The following is a 25,454-nucleotide window of genomic DNA, read 5'->3' as shown; positions in this document are numbered from 1 at the left end:
TTATCAGGGAAATACAAATCAAAACCACACTCAGGTATCACCTCACGCCAGTCAGAGTGGCCAAAATGAACAAATCAGGAGACTATAGATGCTGGAGAGGATGTGGAGAAACGGGAACCCTCTTGCACTGTTGGTGGGAATGCAAATTGGTGCAGCCGCTCTGGAAAGCAGTGTGGAGGTTCCTCAGAAAGTTAAAAATAGACCTACCCTATGACCCAGCAATAGCACTGCTAGGAATTTATGCAAGGGACACAGGAGTACTGATGCATAGGGGCACTTTTACCCCAATGTTCATAGCAGCACTCTCAACAATAGCCAAATTATGGAAAGAGCCTAAATGTCCATCAACTGATGAATGGATAAAGAAATTGTGGTTTATATACACTGTGGAATACTACGTGGCAATGAGAAAAAATGAAATATGGCCTTTTGTAGCAACGTGGATTTAACTGGAGAGTGTGATGCTAAGTGAAATAAGCCATACAGAGAAAGACAGATACCATATGGTTTCACTCTTATGTGGATCCTGAGAAACTTAACAGGAACCCATGGGGGAGGGGAAGGAAAAAAAAAAAAGAGGTTAGAGTGGGAGAGAGCCAAAGCATAAGAGACTGTTGAGAACTGAGAACAAACTAAGGGTTGATGGGGGGTGGGAGGGAGGAGAGGGTGGGTGATGGGTATTGAGGAGGGCACCTTTTGGGATGAGCACTGGGTGTTGTATGGAAACCAATTTGACAATAAATTTCATATATAAAAAAAAAAAAGAGTAAGTACAATACCCACCATGAAAGTACCAAATGATATAATCCAAAAAAAGTGCTTAGTACAGTGCATGGAAGAGTAAGTGATCAAGAAATATTAGCTATCATTGTTATAGTCGTTATTGTATGTATGGTGTAGTTTGATTTTTAAAAATCAGAAACTATGTAAACATCAAGTCTAATAGCGCTCATGTTACAACTGGGGAAGCTGAAGTTCAGATTTAACTTGCTCAAATGCTCAGAATGAAGTAGATGCAGAACTAGGCCCTTCGCTAGGCTTCTTGACTTCCCCTTCAGTGTCCTTCTCAGGGTTACTGATCTCAACTGTAGAACAGGAATTCTTCCCCAGAGAAAGGCTGTGCATGTTTCCCAGGAAATTTCTTTATCTTCACATCTATAAACTCCTGAGAAGAGGCAAGAGGCAGTTCAAAAATACACCTACCAGGGACCCTGGGTGGCTCAGTTGGTTAAGTATCCAAACCTTGATTTCAGTTCAGGTCATGATCCCATGGTCGTGGGATTGAGCCTCATATCAGGCTCTGTGCTGACAGCCCACTTGGGATTCTCTCTCTCCCTCTATTTCTCTGCCCCTCCCCAGTTCTCTCTCTCTGTCTCTGTCTCTGTCTCTAAAATAAATAAATAAACATAAAATAAAAACAGTCACCAGGCCAGACAAATTAACACCAGTTCAATGGGACATGGATTTTTGGTAGGCTCTTAATCAGGAAAGACTGTAAAGGAGAGGTGTGTGTGTGTGTGTGTGTGTGTGTGTGTGTGTGTGTGTTGGTAGTGGTGGTAGGGTATTAGTTCTAAAATACAAAAGGAGGGATCTCCAAAATTCAGGGTTCGTTGTGTGAGGACCCAATGGAAATCAATGACTGGAAGTTCAAATGAGGTGGACTGAACCAAAAATCAAAGGGAAACCATACAAGAGGGATTGAATCTGGGAGGCAGAGGTGCTTGACAGAATTCCATGAAATAATAATATTAGACTCAAGAAATGCTGGAGTCTCCTCTTAGCCTTTGTCAAGTCCCAAATCACCTGTATATAACTACCCCTTGGCAATCATGTGTAGGAGATAATGTCTGTCCTTGGGGTCTTACTCACCATTTCTACGAAGTTCACCCCTTCTCTGATCAAGGCCTCTCTTATCCTTCCAATCAAAAACAAAAACAAAAACCATAAAAGCAAAGGCTGAGGTTAGACTTTACTTATATTTTGGCATGAATTTATTGGATGTGTTTCTCCTTTTGAAGGTGTTTATATTTTCAAAGCTTGGTAGACTATGAGCAATGCCAAACCTAAGTGTAGACTGCTGGTGAACTTACAGTTGCTCTGGGGTCTATGAAGAGAAGGAGTTAAGCTTGGAAGCTTAATTCCTTTCTCTCTTGCTAGTCATAGACAAGTAGCAATTGAAAATTATTGAAAAGTTCCACCTAATAGAGCATACCACTACAGGTCAATGGACAAGTACACTGGATGTTAAACTTAACTTTCCCTTAAATAAATAAATAAATAAATAAATAAATAAATAAATAAACAAACAAGCAAACAAACCCTAATGAGCACTAATGGGAATATTTACCACCAAAGAAGTGGAGCTATTGGAGGAAGTGATTCAAAAAGCTTCCCAAAGGTGAGACATAGGGATATATATCCCCATAACGACTTTATCCATGGGCTTGCCAAATACTTACGTTTTGATTTACAGAAATCTCTTTCATACACTTAATCTCTTGTACTCTGAAGCCCACAGGCACCCACTGCCAACACTCTGTTCGTTTGCACAGGCATATCAGGCAGGAGTTAAAGGTATGACTGCTAAATATTGCATAGGCCAGTAATGTTGATCTCTCCTCCCTGGGCCTACCAGAAAGGAAAATATCTCTATAGTAGAGGGAGAAAACTCATACCCAAAGGTCATCCCCAGCCTCAGAGTCTTGTGGAAGAAACACAAAATAAATACATCCTGGGAGATCAAAGACCAGAAAGCCTTATTTGCTCCAGGGAAAGTCAAATCAATACCCTAACAAGGGGAGGAATTGCTTCACTCACCCTGAACCCCCAATCCCAGGCAGGGGAGGGAGGGCATACTCACATGACTTGTGCTGAAATAGGGAAGGAAGGAGAATGTGAGATGAGACTGGGAGTCCAAGTGAGAGATACAGAGAAGGAAGGGAAGTAAGCAGGCACAGAATCTGACAGCCATCATAAGTTCAAGCCTTTGACAGCAGGAGACTGGAACAAAGGAAAAAACTGTCTAAAGCTGTGATGAGGCTCTTACTGGACCTCCTGCTCCTGAGCCACCTAACAATGGTCACCTATGGTAAGGAAGGAAATTGCTATCTGGCCGCTACTGCTGTCACAGGCAAAAGTCTGGGGTGTGGGGATTGAATGGTTACTGAGGAAAGCCTATTCCTGCTGAATAGGTGAGTATTCTCAAACAGTGCTACAGACTCTCTCAGTTTGGGGCAGCTGAAGACTACTGAAGAAGCTAGAAGGTAAGTTTGGGTAGAAATTAAAAAGGATCCTCTTGAAAATATCCACATGATTTTCTAGTACTTGTCATATCTCGGGGACATTAAGAAGGTGCCCAATGCCACCCAAATCCTTCCTCCATCTTCTTTCACCTGAAATTATGCCATTATACCTTAACTCCTCTATTTCTAGGTCTTGATCCCTGTTAAGATATATAAGCTTCAAGGAAGGAATGTTGTCCAAGAGTTACATAGGACCTTAAAAGTAATCTAGACCCATTTTTCATAGTTATGAACAAGTGCTCAAAATATCTGTTTACATAATTCCAGGCATTGAGAGTTCACCACTTCCCCAGACTATCTAGTCTGTGCAAGAGTAGTTCCAAATGTTAGAAGTTCTTCCTTGTGTTGAACTAAATCCACTTCCTTGTGATTCTCATCCTAAAGCTCCAGCTCTATTTCTTGGATACACAAAGAACATATCTACTCCCTTGATGTTGTGACAGCCCTTTAGAGTTCTGAGGACAGACACCATGTCCCTTTGATTTATCTCTTCTCCAAAATAAACAAGCCCTAGCTTCTTCAATTGCTATTCATAGGACTTGGTGGTTTCTTACCACCTCTTGCTGTAGCTCCTTTCCCTGTGAATATGGCCCAGTTTGTCCAGGCTACTTGGGGGAAATTAATGCTGGATATATATCCTAAAAGAAGTATGGCTATCCCATAGAAGCATTATTTCCTTGGGCATTCCCCCATTCTCATTTATATCCCTGAGAATTGAGATAGACTTTTAGGTAACTAAGCATGAGTAATAGCTAAGTGAGACCCAAGATAGGGCAAATCGGTTCTTGCTGCACCTCTGCTTATTCCATATCTTTAGAGGGAGAGGATGGATGGATGTTAGGTTGGTGTCCCTTTGTGGTCAGAAAGAACTCAGTTTTTCACAACAGACTCAAATTATGCTAATCTATCCTGGGCCTTTGTGACCCATCAAATTCTAGATCCTCAAAGCTAAAAGAGATACTAAATCAAGTTACCTGAGAGGAAAAGAATGTGCTCCAGGCCACAGAGCATTAGTGGCAGAGTTAATTTTCCTAAATAATAGTGCTTTTTAAAAACAGCAATATTTCATCATCTGCCAGGTTTTACAATACACCTTTCTACCTTCTCCAAATCTGTTGTTTTTAGCGGAGACTTACAGAAGCAGGACTGGGGCTCAGGGTAACATTCTGTACATGTTAAAGTTAAATTGTGTGTGTTCACGTGAGTACTCTCATGTATATTGTTCCTTCTTCTGCCTGTGAGGTCCTCTAGACATGGAAGCAGAACTTCCTTTTGTGTGGAGTGTTTAACACTATAGATCTAGAGCTCAGGACATACTGAATGGCCAATAACACCTTCCCTCTCCCTGGATCTCAGTGTCTCCAGCCTACTGTACAGTGATTACATCAGCTTGGCTGGCCTCATAGGGCCTCTAGGGGCCACAATCAGCTACTGGGTCAAAGACACATGTTGAAATAATAATTATAATAATAATAATAAAAATAAATATTTTAACTTTATAAACATTATAAACATTTTATTAACAGCTATTATCTAAGCCAGGAGGCAACCCAAGAGAGGGAGAGAGGCCACACATGGGGGTGTGGGGTTATGGGAAGATCCCACTCTCTGTGTGATGGTGAGAGGATGAAGATTAAAAAAAGGACCTAAAATTGGCCCTATAAAGGAACTCTTGCCCAGAAAACTAAGTTTTTCCTTTATTTAGGACTATTACACAGGCCCTGCATTTTGCTTTCCTAAGTCCAGTTCCTAGAACAAGTACTGTCCCCTGTTTCTCAAATTAAACTCTTTTCAACAAAGCCCCTTGAGTCAATGCCTAGCCCAGGTCTTTCTCCTGTAGAGGGATAATATTTAGAGAAAATTCAGTTTTTCCCTGAGAAAAGAGAGTAAGACTCTGAAGGCCTGGGAAACGCTTTTCAGAAAATAGCCAGCAGATGGAATTTTTTTTCAGCAAGTCAAATCAAGCAACTTTAAACCATGTCAAGTAAGGGGTTACTAATTTCAGTTGTGGCTAGTGGTTTAATAAGGTAAGAAGGCAGTGTAGCATCCAAAAGCCTTTCTTCTAAGCCCGTGGGCCCAGTTCAGCCCCTGCTTTCTGTGTAACTTTTAGATAAGCATCTTTCTTTCTCTTGGCTTGCCTACATGTACCATGAGGAAATGCAACCAAAAGCCCTTACAGCTATGCCATTCTAGAAGTCTCAAATTCTATACTGCCTGGTACCTCAATCCCTGTCAAAGCAAGTGCTTTGCCATTTGGTGGTTTTCACGGATCCATAAAAGGCAGAGCATTTCCCCAGGAGGTGAGAGTTTCCTGAAATAGATTTTCCCTACCCAGTCTTCCAGGAAAGCCATCTATATTGCTTAATTTGATCAACATTTCACATTGGCTTCCAAACAAGTCCTGTTGCTATTTATACAGGCTACTTTATCCTTTCTGGTTCCTTACAATCCATGGATGGCCTATTTCCTGCTCATAATTTGGTAGGCTCCCCCAGGTTGGTGAGGGTAGCCGCTTACCTTCTCATGTGCTAACTCCTCCTTCAGGTCATCATTAAAACTGAAAATGATATAATCTAATTAATCTTTCCTCTGGAGAAGACATATAGAGGACTTCTATAAGATAAGAAGAATCAAAACAAACATGAAAAGTTTCTCTTGAGGCATGAGACAGGACTGGCAATTATCTACCACCTACTGAATGCCATCCATCATGCTAGGTGCTTTCACACCTAAAAGCTCATTTGATCTTCAAATAGCCTTGAATGGAAGGTTTATTGTTATCTCCATTTTACTGATAATGACCTGAATCTCATACAGGTTTAGAAATTTACTCCAGGTCACACAGAGACATGGTGACACAGGTCACATGTTATGATAGACCTTGGACTTCGATTGGTGTTGTTCTTCTTACTACATCATGCTGTTATTCATTATTCTCCTGATCTCATTAGGTGCTTCTATTCACGTTTCTCTAGGCTCTCTGAGAATCGCAAGGAAAGCTGGCAGGTGAAAGTCAATTCTATTGAGGTTACCTTCACTTTGGAGATCAGAGTACATAATGTACAATGTCTTTTTTGTGTGTGTGATGCTCTATGCCTACCATACACTCTGTCGTTGTGCTACTAATGAAGCAGGAGGAAGGGGGGAAAACAAGAAAAAGAAGGAAGAAGAATAGAAACCAGATGGAAGGACGGGTTGAAGGTAGGAAAGAAGAAAAGAGAGGGGAAGAAAAAAGTAAAAGGGGAAAAAATATGTAATTCTTAGAACTATTGTTTCTAACTCTGTCCCATGCCCTTATTCTGGAATGTGGAAGTAAAGCCCAACCAATTCTTTTCTTTTCTTTTCTTTTCTTTTCTTTTCTTTTCTTTTCTTTTCTTTTCTTCCTTTGTCTTCTTTTTTTTTCAATTAGGCTTCATGCCCAGCGTGGAGCCCAACACACGACTTGAACTCACAACCTTGAGATCAAACCCTGAGCTGAGATCAAAAGTCAGACGCTTAACAGACTGAGCCATCCAGGTGCCCCAAGCCCAATCTACTTTTAGAAGTGACTTTCAAGATTGAGAAATTGAGATTGGCTATTCATATTCTTGACAGACCACAGTGGGCTCTGTGAGATAACCCAGGAAGTTCCCAGAAAGGGTAATGTAAGCCAGGCCTTGCAGTTCCCTAAAGTCCCCCGAGAAGGAAGACATACATACATATAGACAAAGGCATGTTCAGCTGTTCCAAATGTCCTCACAGCAGAATGCTGCTTTGTTGTCCAGGAGAAAAGTGTGAGAATGTTTTCAGAGGAGGGGAGACAGATTTGGGAGAGCTGAAAGATTATTGGGAAAGAGCACATTAAACTGGGAGACTCAGATGGTTTTCATGGGTCTTAAGGCCCAATATGTGTGTTTGCAAGTGACACGTGTGTGTTCATGATGATGATAAGCTGTACTTGCATGCATATGGAGGCCTACACTAGCAATAGCACAGTGAAACTCACCACTGTCTGGTGATAGTTCACCACCAGCTAGAAAATGTAATTATTTAACTTCCATTTCCGTTACAATTAGTATTGAACCATCTAGGATTGGAAGGTACCTTAAAGAGTAATACTGTCCAAGACATAAACAAAGCTCAGAATTTCCCCCTGACAAGTTAGTCCATCAATAAACAGATATGGATAATTATAAAGTTCATTTTTAGGGCAAACCAAAATCCACCCCTATTATGCTCCCATTCATGGGTCTGAATTCTGCTTCCTGCACAATCTGAAACCCTCCAGAGAATATGTGGTGGGTTTAACAACATGGACTCATGTTTGTTTATTCTTTTCTACTCAAGGCTTTTATCTTGTCAAAAATATGCTAGCTATGCTCTAAGAATCTCTGCTGAGGGCACAGACTATAGACTTGACTTTAGTCTCCCCACTGATAGAAGCCCTGGTACTTGGCAATAAATTCTGGGAGGATGCCCCCATCCTGTCTTCCATCTCTTTGACTGAAGCCTGGGAATCTAAGCTACATAAAACACTTTTATTCAGTTACATCTCACAGTTTCAAGCTCATTCTTCTAGTACAGACATAAAGAAATTGTCTAAATACAATCCCTCACTCTTGGTCAGATTTAAGTAAAACACAAAGTCCTCAAAATACAACTTTATGAATGGAAATTTCTAAAGGGAGGTGATGGCTCTCTCAACACCCCCAACTTGCCTTCCCCATGTTTCCTTCCCCAGCATTCCAAGGATCAATCTCCTTTTGTTCCTACTACCATCCTTACCATAGCCAGCTCTAGGATTTTATTCATATCCTTTTCCTCTCCAGGCATTTTTCTCTCCATTACCCCTCGGGATGGGACTTTCCAATGTACCTTTGGTGAAACCTAAGAGAAAGCAAAAATAAAGAAAAAGAAATAAGGAAAAAAGTCAGGCTTTTAACTGCAAGTTTCAAAGTTAACAATAACTAATGATTTTATTAAACAGGAATACATTTCACACGTTTCCACCTTCAGAGTTGCCCTTTTCAGCAACCTTCCTCCCTTCTAGAGAAGAGCTTAGGGATGAGGACCCAAAAACTGAGCCCTTCTGTGGAGCAATGGGGAGTAAGCAGGGAATATGGCCCTTTCTTTCTTAGCCCTGAAGCCCACATATTTCTCCAGGTACATAATTACATAATAAAATATCCTAAACACAGCTATTTAGCATTTGCTCCTACACTTCTTTTGGAAAATGTTGAAAGAAGCTTTTTTAAATAGACTTACAGAATTTCACAGTTTGAAGAATCCTTAGAGATCATTCCATTCAAACTCTCTACATTATAGATAAGAAAATGGGTCCTCATGGTGAAAAGTGACTTACCCAGAGTCATCTCACAGCAAGGTAGTGACAGGAAAAGGACTTGAAACTGAAAAAAGCTAACGTGTTAAGAGCTTTCCTTCTGAGAACAGGTTCTGATTGATGAGAAGGCTGGCAGAGAAAAAAATGACACATCAATCTGACAGTATTATGGAAGGAAATTTGAGAGGTGTTTCTCAGAAGCCTCTTAAGATCTGCCACTTCTATCCTAGCTTCCAGATGGGTGGGCTATCTATGTCTGCTTTCTTCCTCTGTTTCTCCTCTTCAGGCCATCCCATCCTGGAAGCACCTGAGAGTGTTACAGGGCCTTGGAAAGGGGATGTAAATATTCCATGCACCTATGGTCCTCTGCAAGGTTACACTCAAGTCTTGGTAAAGTGGCTGGTACAACGTGACTTGGACCCAGTCACCATATTTCTACATGATTCCTCTGGAGACCATATCCAGCAAGCAAAGTATCGAGGCCGCCTACAAGTGAGCCACAAGGTTCCAGGAGATGTGTCCCTCCAACTGAATAGCCTGGAGATGGATGACCGGAGCCACTACACATGTGAAGTCACTTGGCAGACCCCTAATGGTAACCAAGTGGTGAAAGATAAGATCATTGAGCTCCGCGTCCAGAAAGGTGAGTCACTGTGGGGGGTAGGAAAGCACTAATAGATGAAGGCCAAATAAAGGACTATAATCCTAGAAAACCTTGATAAACCCAGGGAATTTTGTCTACTTGTATACAGACTCTTTTCAGTTATATGTGCTAATCAAGAGAAGTGGACAGGCATAAGATCCTCAGGGTCACCACTCTTATAGTATAATTTAAGAAGTATTGAAAAGGGCTCCTCATCTTCAAATATTTACCCCTTGAAGTTTCCCAGAAGTTCCAGCATCCACACCCTGGTTTCCCTCCTTGGGTTATGGGTCTTAAAACTCATGAAAATGAGTATATCTATCTAATCATAATATTGGAGAGTAACTAGAGGTTGACAGAAAAGCTCTGGGGAAAGGGATGCTGGGGTCAGCCAAGATAAATATTGCTGACTTGACAATTTATGAAAGCCTGCCTTGGTAATCCAAAATTGCAGATAATCCAAAAACTCAATCTATTGATGCCTAAAAAAAAAAATCTCTATACATTTCAAAAAAAATCAGTTGATTTTTAATTCCAGATAATCCCCAACCCTAGATAACACAAAACAGTACCTAATCGTCCAAAGAAAGATTTTTTTTTTCTCTCCCAAGTCAAGAGCCCCTTTTAGTTCCCTTTGCAGATATATACTTGTTCCTATACACAGGAAGCATGACTCAGCCTTGTCTTCACATATCCTTGTAACTTCTCAGAGCCTCCCCTCTTGTCTTCCCTTTTGCAGTCTCTGTTTCCAAGCCCACAGTGACGACTGGCAGTGGCTATGGCTTCACAGTACCCCAGGGAATGAGGATTAGTCTTCAATGCCAGGCTTGGGGTTCTCCTCCCATAAGTTATGTTTGGTATAAGGAACAGACTGTCAATCAAGAACCCATCAAAGTAGCAGGGTCGAGTACCTTACTCTTCAAGCATGCTGTGGTGGCTGACTCCGGCTCCTATTTCTGTACTGCCAAGGGCCGGGTAGGATCTGAGCAGCGCAGTGACATTGTGAAGTTTGTGGTCAAAGGTGAGCAATCCTTTCTTTTGGAGATCCTTGCAATCACAGTCCTTGTAATGGAGATATCTTTATTCCATAGAAGACAGTTTGTGTGTGTGGAGGGGGGTGGTGTCCTGGGTTGTGCAATCACAGAGAAAGAAAAATTCTGAACTGATAATCACAAGGCTGGAGACAATGCCTGTCATGTTGTGGGTTAAGAAGACAAAGAGGGTAATGGGGAAAGTGACATTCACTAGGTAATTCATATTTTTCAGACACAATTCACAAGAACTCAGCAGACATTTTATAATTGATTCCCACATCTATCTCATGAGATAGCTATAATCAGCCCAATTTTACGGAAGAAATTGAAAATCAGAAAGGGAAATATATTTGCCCAGGAGCTCACAGCTAGAAAGTTCAAGTTGGAACTTGCATGAAGATGGCATACTCTTTCCATTACATCTAATTGTCTCTTATGTTTGAATCTTTATTAGCTCCCGGACACCCTTTGGAATCTATTTTTGTTGTTTTTTTTTTTTTTTTTTTTTTTTTTTTTGTATAGTTGACACACAGTGTTACATTAGTTTCAGGTGCACAACATAGTGAATTGACATGTTTATACATTATGCTAAGTTCACTACAAGTGCAACTACTATTACATCACTATTACAATATCATTAACTATATTCCTTTTACTGTGCTTTTATCCTCTTTTATTTCCTAACTAGAAGCCTCTATCTCCCATTCCTCTTCACACATTTTTCCCATCTTCCCACACTCCTACCCTCTGGCAACCATCAGTTTGTTCTCTGTGTCTATACATATAATTCTGCTTTTCTTTTTTTTTTTTCAACGTTTATTTATTTTTGGGACAGACAGAGACAGAGCATGAACGGGGGAGGAGCAGAGAGAGAGGGAGACACAGAATCGGAAACAGGCTCCAGACTCTGAGCCATCAGCCCAGAGCCTGACGCGGGGCTCGAACTCCCGGACCGCGAGATCGTGACCTGGCTGAAGTCGGACGCTTAACCGACTGCGCCACCCAGGCGCCCCTGATTCTGCTTTTTTTAATTCATTTTTTAGATACCATATGAGTGAAATCATATGGTATTTGTCTTTCTCAGTCTAACTTATTTCACTTATCATAATATCCTCTATGTCCATCCATGTTGTCTCAAATGGCTTGATTGCATCCTCTTTTATGGCTATTTAATATTCCATTGTACATATATACACCACTTTTTCCATATCCATTTGTCTAACCATGGACACTTATGTTGCTTCCATATCTTGGCTAGTGTAAATAATGCTGCAATAAGCATAGAGGTGCATATATCTTTTCAAATTAGTGTTTTCATATTCTTTGGGTAGATTCCCAATAGCAGAATTAATGGATCATATAGTATTTCTACTTTTATTTATTTATTTATTTATTTATTTATTTATTTTTGAAAAGCCTCCATGCTGTTTTTAACAGTGGCTGTACCAGTTAACATTCTCACCAGTAGTGTATGAGGGTACCTTTTTCTCCACATCTTCACCAACACTTGTTATTTCTTGTCTTTTTGATTTTAGCCATTATAACAGGTGTAAGGTGATATTTCATTTTGCTTTTTCTTTGTTTTGTTTAGTGAGGATTTTTGTTGTTATTTTGTTGTTTGTGTTTGGTTTTGCTTCATGAAATAAAGCCCAGATATCTACATACTGTTTTTTTTTTTTATACCACCACCCCCCCCCCCCCTGCCAGCGTCTTCTAAAGTCAAATGAAAGTTCTGGTTGATGTCTCTGATTGACTCTGGTAAATCAAGGTCTGGCTGTTTCTTACAGAATTATCCTGGGAGCACAACAAATTATGTACATAAAGGTTGCAGGTTGGGGTTTAAACAGCCATCCCAGCAGTGGTATGTCTAAATGCATCTTGTTGCCTTCCAAGACATCTCCTTGGAAGGGAGGATGTTTATTCCAACAAGGCTGCCATTGCCCAAAACATGTTGGGAACTAACTAACTTTTAGGGACTTATCCTCTGAGCCACCTAAAAATTATTATCCTCAGAAGATAGCTCTGTGTAAGGAAAATGAGCAAGCTGGCTCTCACTCACTATTTGGATTAGGAGATTAATGTTGGTTTGAGACTCCTTTGTTTTCTTGAAAGAATTTATTTCCCAAAGTTGAGTTGTAATGAGTGTGTGTGTGTGTATGTTTTGGTCTGTTAGTTGTGGGGGAACAAGGGCAGTCTGAATCTTAGAGAATTACATGGCCCAGTTCTCTGAGAGTTGACAAATGGTCAGGCAGAGAGGGCAGAACATGACCAGAAAGTCCAAGAAAGTATACTTCATAAAGTGATAGTTAAAAATTCTCACTTTTCTGTGAGTTAGTTCCTAGACAATCTGGGAAGGACCTTGCTTACAAACAACCTGTCCATTCCTTATCAAAGTTTATGCTTACAGGCAACAAAGTCGTTAGGCACTATTTACCATTGTCCTTTAGTGATGAGAAAGGAAAATGAGACTCAGAGAAGTTATTCTCAGTCTTGCACCCTTCTCTGCTCTGTGAGCCTTCACCTTCTTTCTGCACCTCAACCTGGTTCCATGATTCTGGTTGCATTTTATCTCTGACCTACATAGCTCTAAATCCTCATTCCTCTGCCTTACACTCTATGCCATTCCTCACTTATGATATAGCTCTGGATGCCATGCCTTTCTTCACATTCAGACAGCTAAGCTTTGATTTTAAAAAATGCAGAGATGGGCGCCTGGGTGGCTCAGTCAGTTGAGCATGCGACTTTGGCTCAGGTCATGATCTCACAGTCTGTGAGCTTGAGCCCCATGTCAGGCTCTGTGCTGACAGCTCAGAGCCTGGAGCCTGCTTCAGATTCTGTGTCTCCCCCTCTCTCTGCCCCTCCCCCACTCATGCTCTGTCTGTCTTTCTCTCTGTCTGTCAAAAATAAACATTAATTACATTTTTACTGCAGAGATGCTTTGGCCTCAGTTATCAGTTTACTTTCATGTTCTGTGACACCCACTGCCTATCCCCATACTGTTTACCAACTTGTGAATTTTTGTCCCATTCCTGATAGCAGCTGTTGAGAACACTTTTACTCTATTTTAAGCCTCCAGTTCGGCTCTCATAACATGAGAGAATACCCAGATCCGTCTCGGATGTGAATTCTCTCAACTACCCTCTCTGTCTTGACATTTCCCTACCAATTCCTTCTTGGAGCAGAGTAAAATATGCCTTTTTCTCCACAGCAAACCCTCCATCTGTGCTTTTAACCTCAGCTAATCTAACTCTCTGACCCACCTATTGAATCATCACTAACCTCCAAATTATGAAAATTTTAGACCTTTTCATTCACACTCATCCTCTTCAACATCAGTGTAACAGTTGACATTCCTTCTTCCTCAAAGGTATTTCAAATTCTATCACCACCACCATTCTCTTTTGGTTCTCCTAAGACCTATCTGACTGATCCTTCTAAGACCCCTCTGCTTGCTTTTCCTTAATTTATCTCTTGGATCATAAATGTTGTCAAAGACCTAGTTTGAAGCTTCGGCAACATCTTTAACTTCCTCCTCCCCTTCCATTTCAAATAATCATCAATATCACCAAGTGCTGTGAATTCAACTACTGATCAGCTCTCTTATTAAGCTCCTCTTTTCTTTTCCAATACCCTCATTAGTTTCATCATATTTTTTCTTGAACAATTTCTGGGGAATGGAAATAAGGAGAGTGTCAGTTTTTTTTTCTTTTCCAATTGCCTTTTAAATGACTTCTCTATGTCCATCCATTCACACCAAAGCATCAACTAAATCATCATTTATTGAGTATCTATTCTATGTCATGAGATATAAAATCCATGAGGGTCCAGCAAAGTACTTGGCATATAGGAGGCACTTAATGGATATTTGTAAATGAATAGACAAAATATACCACTCCTTCACCTTCAAAAACCTCACCACACTGTTGTCAGAATTATTTTTGCAAAATTTAGATTGGGCAATGTTTATTCCTTCCTCAGAAACTTTCTGTTGCTCCACATGGACACTTCTACAAAAAACAAAGCCTAAACTCCCTTAGTCTGTTCCCAGACAACCTATCCAGACTTATCTTTCCACATCTGTAACATAAAGTGCTGTTCTTCCTACCTGCAATTTTCTTCCTTCTTCTTAGTCTAAAGAAATTCTATCCACCTCCATTGACATCTTTTTGCCAATGAGATATACTTTGCATACTATAAAATTCAACTTTTAAATTAATATGATTCAGTGGTTCAGATTGTTGCACACTCATCACCGTTATCCAGTTCAAGAGCATTTTAAACACTCCAAAAGGAACCACCATGTTCTTTAAGCAATCACTCTCATCCTCCATTCCTCCAACCCCTAGAAATCACTAATCTACTTTCTGTTTACTTACCTTAGAATACTTATCTATTCTGGGTATTTCATATTAATTGAACCATGCAATATGTGACATTTTGTGTCTGGTTTCTTTTACTTAGCATGATATTTTCAAAGTTCATCCATGGTGTAGCATGTATTAGATTTTCATTCTTTTTATTGCCAAATATTATTCCATTGCATGGATATAACGCATGTTATCATTCACTCGTCAATTGATGGGAACTGGGGCTGTTTCTACTTTTTTTTATTATGAATAATGCTACTAGTAGCAATCATGTACATGTCTTCATTTGAATTTCATTTCAATTCGCTTAAGTATATGAGTAGGAATGGAATTTCTGGGTCATATAGTCACTCTATACATATATTTTTGAGTAACTCCTGAACTCTTTTCCAAAGTGGCTGTACTATTTTACATTCTCATCAGCAGTGTATGAGGGTTGCAATTTCTCCTCATTTTTCATCAACTTATTTTGCATTTTATTTATTAAATTATAACAAACTAAGTGGGTATGAAGTAGTATCATCTTGTTACACTTTGCATGTCCCTAGTGACTAATGATGTTGACTATCTTTTCATGTGCTTATTGGCCCTTTGTATGCCTTCTTTGGAGGATAGATTATTCAAATATTTTGCACATTATTTTTTATTGAAGTGTAGTTTATTGAAGTATACAATAATATATTAGTTTCAGGTGTACAATGTGGTGATTCAACATTAATAAACATTATGAAGTGATCACCATGTATAGTCTAGCTACCATCATTTACCATACAAAATTGTTATGTATTATTACATATTATTGACTGTATTTCCCATGTTGTGCATTGTATCCCCATGTCTAATTTTATAAATGTAATTGTGCACATTTCAAAATTTGATTGTTTTCCTTTGTAATTGTTGAGTTGTAATATTGTTTCGTATATTCTTAATGCTAGATTATTTTCAGATATATTGTTTGCAAATATTTTATCTCATTCTATAGGTTGAATTTCACTTTCTTGATAGAGTCCTTTGATACACAAAAGTTTTTAATTTTGCTGAAGTCTAACTTATTATTTTTTTTTCTTTTGATGCTTATGCTTTTGGTGTCATATCTAAGGATCCACTACCAATGCAAGGACACAGATATTTACTCCTATGCTTTCTTTTCAGAGTTTTAAAGTTATATCTCATATGTTTAGATCTCTGATCTATTTAGAATTAATTTTTATATATAGCAGGAGACAGAGGGACCAAGCTCATTATTGTATTCTCTGGTTGTCCCAGCATTATTAGTTGAAGAAACTATGATTACCCACTGAATGGTCTTAGCAGTCCTGTCAAATATCAATGACCAAAGATATAAAAATTTATTTATGACTCTCAATTGTATTACATGATCAATATATTGATACAAGTACCACAGTTTTGGTTTCTATAGCTTTGTGGTAAGTTTTTATTTTTTATATTAAATATAATTTATTGTCAAATTGGTTTTCATACAACACCCAGTGCTCATCCCAACAGGTGCCCTCCTCAATGCCCATCACCCACTTTCCCCTCTCCCCCACCCCCCATCAACCCTCAGTTTGTTTTCAGTATTTAAGTGTCTTTTATGGTTTGCCTCCCTCCCTGTCTGTAACTTTTTCCCCCTTCCCCTCACCTATGGTTCTCTGTTAAGTTTCTCAGGATCCACTTATGAGTGAAAACGTATGGTATCTGTCTCTCTCTGCCTGACTTATTTCACTTAGCATAATACCCTCCAGTTCCATCCACGTTGCTACAACTATATACAATGCAATACTACTTGGAAATGAGAAAGAATGTAGTAAGTTTTTAAATTGGTGAGTTTTCCAATTTTGTTTCTCTTTTTCAAGATTGTTTTGGTTATTTAGGATCCATGGCAATTCCATCTGGAGTTATATTGATCCATATAGGATCAGCTTTTCCATTTCTGCAAATAGGTCATTGAGATTTTTATAGTGATTGAATTTATTCTACAGATTTTGACAGTATTGCCATCTTAATAATATTAAATTTTTCAATCCATGAACATGAGACGTCTTTCCAGTTATTTGAAACTTCATTCAACAATGTCTTGTAGTTTTCAGTTTGATGCTTCTCTCTTGCATCTCCTACATATCCCCCTTTTTCTTTCATTTGGCAAAGCTGGAGGGCAAAGACAGAGGCTTGTGAGGCATATTTTTGGCTTCATTGCTGTCCTATTCTCCACATTAGGTATATGCAAGGTAATTAGACAAAGATTAATATAAAACTAACAATCGCAGAAAAGATTAAGGGTTTTATATAATTCATTGGATTAAATTCTGAGATTTGATTAGTTATCTCAGATAGAGAAGGAACACCACAAATCATCTCAAGTTTATTTTTGAATGTTTCATAGATATCCTTTTGTAATTGAACTATATCATCAGAGGTGTACCTTGATTAAGAAGGTGCTGATGCGGGGCACCTGGGTGGCTCAGTGGATTAAACATCCAACTTCAGCTCAGGTCATGATCTCACAGTTTGTGGGTTCAAGCCCCACGTTAGGCTCTGTGCTGACAGCTCGGAGCCTGTAGCCTGTTTCAGATTCTGTGTCTACTTCTCTCTCTGCCCCTCCCCTGTCCATGCTCTGTCTCTGTCTCAAAAATAAATAAACATTAAAAAAATTTTAAAAAAGAAGGTGTTGATGCACCAGGTCCCATGATACTGTAGATTGATTATATACGTGGGGGGTGACACAAAATGTTCCAATCACATTGAAGCTTTATCTGTTGTTGTAAACTAATCAATTGATCTAGAAAAAGTACAGCTTGTTGCAAGTCATATGATTGGCTCTCTATTCAGCTATCAATCAGCCGTTGGCTGTTACACAGCCTTTCTGAATCTTGATGCCAGTTTTGTACAAAGTGGGTGGTTTGTACAGTCTGATGCAGTGCAAAACTGGCTGTTGTTGCTGTAGCTGTAATAGCTATAATCCCAAGTAGAGTGGTTACCAGTAAAGCTACAAAAAACATGGGGTGCAGTGTAAGATACTTTTTAAATATTTCGTCTATGAGATACATTTCAGGGGAATGTGGCCAAGACCGATCCATAATGACAGGCATCCAAATCCCATTACGTGCCTTAAGGATATATAAGATTTTTTTATACTGATTAAAAGAAATAGTAGAATTAAGACAAGTATAAAAACAACAATTATGGCAAGTCAGAAGATTGTTATCAAGGGCCTAATGAGGCATGCCTAACATAAACAGAAAAGGAAGTCTGATACATGCTTGAATTTTATGAGTCTCATTTAATCTAAGAGAGATGGATAATTTATTTGAAATATTCATTAAGTGGCCTTTCCACGTGGCCATGCCTAATAATCCAGTGCCAATCTTCCAAAGTTCTGAATGAACTGGTCCATCAGGTAAACGTGGGCTGGGGGAAGTCATCCCTCCTTCATGCCATACAATGGGTTCAGATGTTATATCTAAAATGAGGTCGTCTTGATATTGAAGCCATCAGAGCTCTCTTTTGGAGTGTTTGTTCCGAGCAGAGCCTACAGAGGCCCAGATAATGACGCTTCCTTTGGAAGTGTTAAGAAGAACTCTACCAACCTCTCCTCTACAGAGCTCCCAATTAACCCATTCCTCAGGATTTATAATCTTTCTTAATTGACATCAAGGCAATTTAGGAGGGTAATTGTATATAATTCTTTGACTTCTCATGGAGACACCTGTAGTAAGTACAATATAGAGACATTAGTCCCATTGGGTATTTTTGCTATCCATGCCTGTGAATGAAATGTAACGCAGTGTTCACCTGTTCCAAAGCATATAGGTGGCCCATCTGGACCTACAGAATATTCAGGGATTATTTTTCCTTCTTCTTCTGGTTTAAATGGACCTCTATTATCATAAGGTCCAGGCAACGAGACTGAATCATTTACATAAACTGGGAAAGAAGGATCATCCCATGTAATTAATCTATTAAGAGGTGGATTTGGAATATAAGCCCAATATATGTGATTCTCTTTAGTATTCATGGTTAAAGTAAGAACCGACATCATGGCAATAAACAGAGTAGTAGAAGTCTTAGGTGTTCCTCTTTTTTGGAGGATCTGTTCTGCTTCTAGAGTCATCTTCTTCATCTGTCCCCATGTTGGAGGTTTGGCTTTCATTTTTTTTTTTTTTTTTGGTTCTTCTTTTTATCTTTCATTCCAGGCTTAATTCTTCCGTATCTTTCTTCAGTGGTCGAAAATCGTCAACTCTTTCTTTTCACCCATCTGTTCATATCGTGCTTTTAATTGCCAGGCTGGGAGCCAGATATACCCGTTATCTGTGGACACAAGAGCAAATCCTTGACCCCACAGTTTAACATACCCAGGGCACCATTGGTTATTATCATTTTTCCAAAATATTGGTTGTGAAAGGGGTCTGGTATTAGAGACTGTGTGATGTTTTTCAGCTGCGGTGAGCTCGTGTTCACCTCTTAAATCCAAAAAAATAAGTGTAAATAATGTTTTCATTAATTGATCCTTTGGATTCAAGGCCATATCCCCTGTTTTTGTTTTCATCACATGGTTTTTAATGTACGATTAGCATGTTCAATAATAGCTTGACTACAGGAATGCCTGTAGTATGATGAATGCCCCATTTTTGGCAAAATATAAGAAGAGTGTGAGAAGTAAAAGCAGAGCCATTGTCAGTTTAAAGATTCTGGGGGAGTCCCATCATGGCAAATGCTTCTAAAAGGTGCTGAATAACATGGGCCGTTTCTTCTCCTGACAAAGGTGTAGTCCATATAAAACCAGAATATGTATTTATTGATATATGTACATATGCAAGGCAACCAAATTGTGCAACATGAGTAACATCCATTTGCCATAAATCATTAGGTTGTTGACCTCTGGGATTAACCCCCTAAGAGTACAGAGGAATAACAATGGGCCCACAAGTGGGGCAGTGTGATAATTTCTCTGGCTTGTTTAAGGGAAATAGAAAAGCATTTACTTAAGCCTTTAGCATTAAGATGAGTCATAATGTGAAAATCTTGTGCTGTAATAACAGGAGCTGCCAATAAGGAATCCGCTGTAGCGTTTCCTTCTGCCAAGCGGCGAGGGAGGCCAGAATGAGATCCTATGTGAGTAATGTATATAGGATGGGATTGGTGTTGGAGACAATGTTGGACTTGAAAAATAAGTCAGACAAAACTGAGCCATCTGAATAAATATTAATGGTTTCTAAAATTTCTTTTAGTATGAAATTAATTGTCAAGTTGGTTTCCATATAACATCCAGTGCTCATCCCAACAGGTGCCCTCCTCAATGTCCATCACCCACTTTCCCCTCCCTCCCACCAGATTTTCAATCATTTGTTTAGAATAGGTTGAATCTGTTAAGATATTGATGGAGGAGGAAACATCCATAAGTAATAGAAATATGGCAGCGAGTTCAGCCTTTTGTACTGAGGCATATGGGGATTTTACACATTTAGAAGTAAGACCATAATATGCAGAATAACTGGATTTGTTGGCATCTGTAAAATAATTAGGTCCATTTACATGTACTGCTTGTACAATTCGAGGCATGATAAAGGAGGTGGTTTTGATAAATTCAATTAACTTGGATTTAGGATAATGGATGTCTATGTGACCTATATTATCTGGAACTCCAAGTTGCCCATGAAATGCATTGCTGATAGGCCATGGATATTTGTGCATGAGACAGAAGTAGTATAATTGTCTCAGGGTCTTGGGCTGTTATTTCCTTAAGTCTCTCCCGACCCTTAAAAATCAACATTCCTATTTTGTCTAAATATGTAGGTAATTTTTTAAAGGCTTTGTTGGAAAGAAATATCCATTCTATGATTCCATTAGCCTGCCAAAGTACTCCTGTAGGAGAATGAGGTGATGGTAAAATTAACAAGGAAACAGGTAGCGAGGGGTCAACTTGAGTAAGCTGACTGGAAGCAATTTTTTGTTCATTCCATTGTAATTCTTGGGATGCTTCCGGAGTTAATTTTCTAGAGCTATTTAAATTGGAATTCCCTTTAAGTACATCAAAAAGATGAGTCAGTTGATAAGTAGGTATACCTAGAGTAGGACTTAACCAGTTAATGTCTCCTAATAACTTCTGGAAATCATTCAAAGTATGCAAGGTATCTCTACGAATTTGAACATTTTGAGGCATTATTGAATTTTGTACTAATTTTGACCTAAATAGAATAAGGGATCTTCAAATTGAACTTTGTCTTCTGTAATAATGAGGCCATCTTCTGAGAGGGTTGCCTGAGCTGCTAAAAAGAGTGCATGTAAATCATGTCGTTCCAGTAACGCTAATAGGCTGTCATCCATGTAATGAATGATCTGAGCATGAGGAAACAGATAATAAATATCAGAGAGGGTCTGCAACAAAAAGCTGACAAAGAACAGGACTATTTAACATTCCTTGAGGTAAAACTTTCCATTGGAATCTGTTTTTGGGCTTCTCATGATTAATTACAGGAATGGAGAATGCAAATCTTTCCGAATCTTTAGGGTTTAAGGTAATGGAGAAAAAACAATCCTTAAGATCAATAATTATAATTTTCCAGTCTCAAGGGATAGCAGCAGGTGTCAGAAGGCAAGGCTGTAGCGCCCCCATAGATGGTTTGATTTTATTTATGGGTCGGAGATCAGTCAGCATTCTCCATTTTCCAGATTTCTTTTTTATGACAAAAACCGGAGAATTCCAGGGACTAGTTGAAGGTTCAATATGTCCCGCTTCTAATTGTTCAGAAACTAAAAATTTTAAAGCTGCCAGTTTTGCTTAAGAAAGTGGCCACTTCTCTATCCATATCAAGAAGATATGGCTCATAAATGGCCCATCAATAAGCCATTTTAAAGGCAGCACACATTTTTTGTTCTCTGGCAGTGGCCACTAGGATAAATTTGGATATCCTAGACTTGTGGCTTTATGTTTGGGGAAAATATTGAGGGGTGTTTTAATGCCTTGTTGATTTATATATAATCCCTTTAGTGGGTCATATCCCATGGCACACATTATATTTTTACTTTGAGTAAATACAGATGGGATATTAATATATGCACCCCATTGTTGAAGTATATCTCTACCCTACAGATTAATGGCAATGTTAGCCACATAGGGTTTAAGAGTTGCTATCTGATCCTCGGGTCCTTCACATCTCATAATCTGTTGACTTCTTTCTATTCCCTCTAAGGAGCCAAGTCCTGTAAAAATTACAGGTACATTTTCAACAGGCCAAGATGAAGGCCAAAACTTTTCAGATATGATGGTAACGTCAGCTCCAATGTCTCCTAATCCTATAAAAGGTTTATTATTAATTTTAAGATGTATTTTGGAGTGAAAATCTTTCAAAAATGTTTGCCAATATAATTGTTTTCCGGTACTGCAAAAACCTCCAGTTCTGATAACAGGATTGCTTTGGCCCTCTATATAAAGAAGAATAAGTAATTGAGCAATTTTATCTCCTGGTTGAATATTATAAGGGTTATCGGCAGATATCATAACTTGAATTTCATTTTCCTAATCACAGTCAATAACACCAGGATGCACATGAATACCTTTAAGTGTAAGACTACTCTGCCCAAAAATAAGGCCTACTGTGCCTTTTCCAAAGGCCCATAAATTCCTGTTCTAACTTTAACGACACCTAAAGAAGGCTGGGTCTATAGCAGGGAGATCTAAGGCAGGACTCCCAGTTGTTGCATGACAGAGGTCTGTGACCTGTCGATGTTGTGGTGTTGAGACCCATTGCTGGCTGGATAAAAGCTCATTTTGTTTGTTGGGCCCTGAGCTAGGCCCTGTGAGAAGTTTCCCTGATTTCGATCAATATTAAGAGATGGAAGAGGATGCCCATCTTTGTGATATTTGGAATGGCACTGATTGGCCCAATGATATCCTTTTTTACAACGAGGGCATAAAACAGTTGGAGACATTAATTTAGATAGATTATCAGTACTGGTATTATTAACATTATGCTTGTTTTTTTTTTTTAATTTGTCCTTTATTTTTCAACAGTCTTTTTTCATATGGCCAATTTTTCCACAACCAAACCATTTGGCGTTAGTTTTAAAAGGGCCTGTCTGTCTTATAGCGGCAGCAAAGGGGTTCATATTGTAAAGTGGGGTACCAGTATCAGCACATGCTTTCACATAGTCAGCCATGGACACAGCAGCCACTCTTATAGGATGAAGAGCTGGCTGGCATTCTGAATTAGCATTACATAAGCCACAATAGGAACCAACAAATCTCTTAGGCCTGCCTGAGGAATTGTTTTAGCCAAAACATCTCTTGATCTTGCTACAAAGTCAACATAAGGTTCAGTATTTCCCTGTTTAACATTTACAAATGAGGGGGTAAGTTCCCCTAGAGTAGCTGTACTTTGCCAAGCCATCTTACAGCAATTCTGTACTTGTTGTATTGCTTGATCACTCATACCACATTGATATCTTAGTTGAGAATATTCTCCTTGTCCAAAAAGTTGTTCCTTGTCAATAGGAATATTATCATGAATGTTTCTTTCCTCTTGAATCTTAGTCTGATCTTCCCACCAAGTCATAAGTCATAAATATTCAGCACGGGATAAAACAGTTCTAGCCAACATTTCCCAATCTTTAGGAATCAAGCGTTTGGTATCAGAAAATGCTGAAAGTAAGCCCTGCATATAAAGAGAGTTAGTGCCGTATTGGACACAAGCCATTTTAAGATCTTTCAAAATTTTTACAGGGATCTGAGAGTATTATAGCATTATAGCTTCCATTAGGATATTGTGCATTTGGTGGAAAAGCATTCAGAGTAACCGGAAATATTTCTGGTACCAGTTGTATCAATTCTAAATCTCCTTCCTCCTTAGCCTTTATCAACCCTCACATCAGAGGTGTAATTATAGGGCCCCCATATCCCTTGGAAAGAACTATTATGTGAGGCTGATCATTAGAAAAAGGAATGGAAGTGACTGGATAGGCAGTCTTTCGTTTAACATGAGTAGGAATTTTTGTATTTTTAGGTAAAGGAGCGGGGGGGGTATACTTTATTATAAGGGGAGGCACTATCCTCCAAGTTATCATTTGTGGGTGGTGGCAGAGGCCATTCTGGTAAAGTATCTTCCTCAGACGCTATAGCTTTGATTTCTTCAGAGGAAGAATCATCCTCAAAACTATCAGATGTAAAATCTGACTCATCTTCTTCTTCTTGATGAGTTTTTAATTTAGGTGAACTTATATTTTGTTCTGAGTCGGACTGTAAAGGCTGTAAAGCCATTTCAAAGAGCATAAAGACCAAACTTTTAAAGAAATGATATCTCCATTTTGATGAGCACGTCTAAGCGATTTCATAATTAATGTCCATTGTTTAAGGTGTAAAAGATTTTTTCCAGAATGGTTAAACCAATAGCAATGTTTTTTAACCAAGTACCAGAACTTATCAAAAGTTCCTCTTTTCACTTTTACTCCAGAACTTCGCAATAAAGTACGAAGTAATTTAGAGTAAGCTTCATGATCATGAGACAGTGAGTTTCCCATACTTCACTATCCCAGAGCCAGGACTTACCTGTCCTACCGCTCCGCTTTAATCCTCTGCGACTGTATACCAAAGTAGTCTGGAAGACTGCCTTAACCTGCTGACTAGGCCAATTGTTGCAGGGAATATAGCTGGAGTCACAAAAGATGAGTCCGCAAAGTTCAGTTAAGTGAAGGTCCTCATACTCGAGTCAGAATGAGGCCCAACTCCAGAATGAAGCTTCTTTTTATTACGATAATTGCTAAACACTATGTGCATAAAGTCAACTGAGTGTGTTAATCAATCTAATTGTTTTGCTTTTCAAGGTTGAATTTCGAGTTCACTGGTTTCTATAGCTATAGTAAGGGTCAGGTGTGAAGGAGGATCCAGCCCTGGGCAATGTTAATGGCTCTAGGGTTCCTTACAAGCTGCACCACATTCAGCTGTGTAAACATATCCTAAGGCCTTGTACCTTCTCCAGCCCTTTCCTTTTGAAGTCTTTTCCTTTATTGCTTCCCTCCTGCAACTCCCACACAAAGATCCCACTAAAAAGAAGAACTATCCACCAATTTGCCTGTTGAATATAGATGCAAAAATACTCAACAAGATATTAGCCAACTGGATCCAACCATACATTAAAAAAATTATTAGCCCTAAGTAAGTACAAAAAGATCAAGATCATACCGTGCATATTTTCAGACCATAATGCTATGAAACTTGAAATCAACCACAAGAAAAAATTTTGAAAGGTAACAAATACTTGGAGACTGAAGAACATCCTACTAAAGAATGAATGGGCTAAACAAGCAGTTAAAGAGGAAATTAAAAAGTACATGGAAGTCAATGAAAATGATAACACCACAACCCAAAACCTTTGGGACGCAGCAAAGGCGTTCATAAGAAGAAACTATATAGTAGTCCAGGCCTTCCTTCCTAAAGAGGAAAGAAAGATCTCAGGTACACCACCTAACGTTGCGCCTTAAGGAGCTAGGAAAAGAACAGCAAACAAAACCCAAAACCAGCAGAAGACAGGAAATAAAGATTAGAGCAGAACTTAATTCCATTCAAACCAAAATAACTGTAGAACAGTTCAATGAAACCAAAAGCTGGTTCTTTCAAAGAATTAACAAAACTGATAAGCTACTAGCCAGTTTGATCAAAAAGAAAAAAAAAAAGGAAAAGACCCAAATAAATAAAATCAAGAATGTAAGAGAAGAGGTCACAACCAACACAACAGAAATAAAAACAATAAACAGGGAATATTATGAGCAAGAATATGCCAATAAAAATGGGTAATC

The 25,454-nt window shown here is 38.9% G+C and overlaps 1 protein-coding gene across 2 annotated transcripts in view; it reads left to right on the top strand.

Moving 5' to 3' along the window:
• The first annotated feature begins 2,911 nt into the window (after positions 1-2,911).
• The window catches only part of VSIG4 (V-set and immunoglobulin domain containing 4), a 38,425-nt gene continuing 15,882 nt past the window's right edge, over positions 2,912-25,454 (top strand). The window contains exons 1-3 of one of the 2 annotated variants that reach the window (XM_040467035.1): positions 2,912-3,088; positions 8,909-9,265; positions 10,005-10,286. In XM_040467035.1, the coding sequence (XP_040322969.1) occupies positions 3,034-3,088; positions 8,909-9,265; positions 10,005-10,286 (694 nt within the window). In that variant the 5' untranslated portion in view covers positions 2,912-3,033. The remainder of the gene's footprint in view (positions 3,089-8,908; positions 9,266-10,004; positions 10,287-25,454) is intronic. The other variant, XM_040467034.1, reaches the window with a different exon arrangement.

This window comes from Herpailurus yagouaroundi, unplaced genomic scaffold (assembly GCF_014898765.1).
Source record: "Herpailurus yagouaroundi ecotype Mexico unplaced genomic scaffold, PumYag 67172, whole genome shotgun sequence".
NCBI classification, from domain to species: Eukaryota; Metazoa; Chordata; class Mammalia; order Carnivora; family Felidae; genus Herpailurus; species Herpailurus yagouaroundi.
Note: the sequence above shows the minus strand (reverse complement) of the source record. Positions and strands in the feature narration are given on the sequence as shown.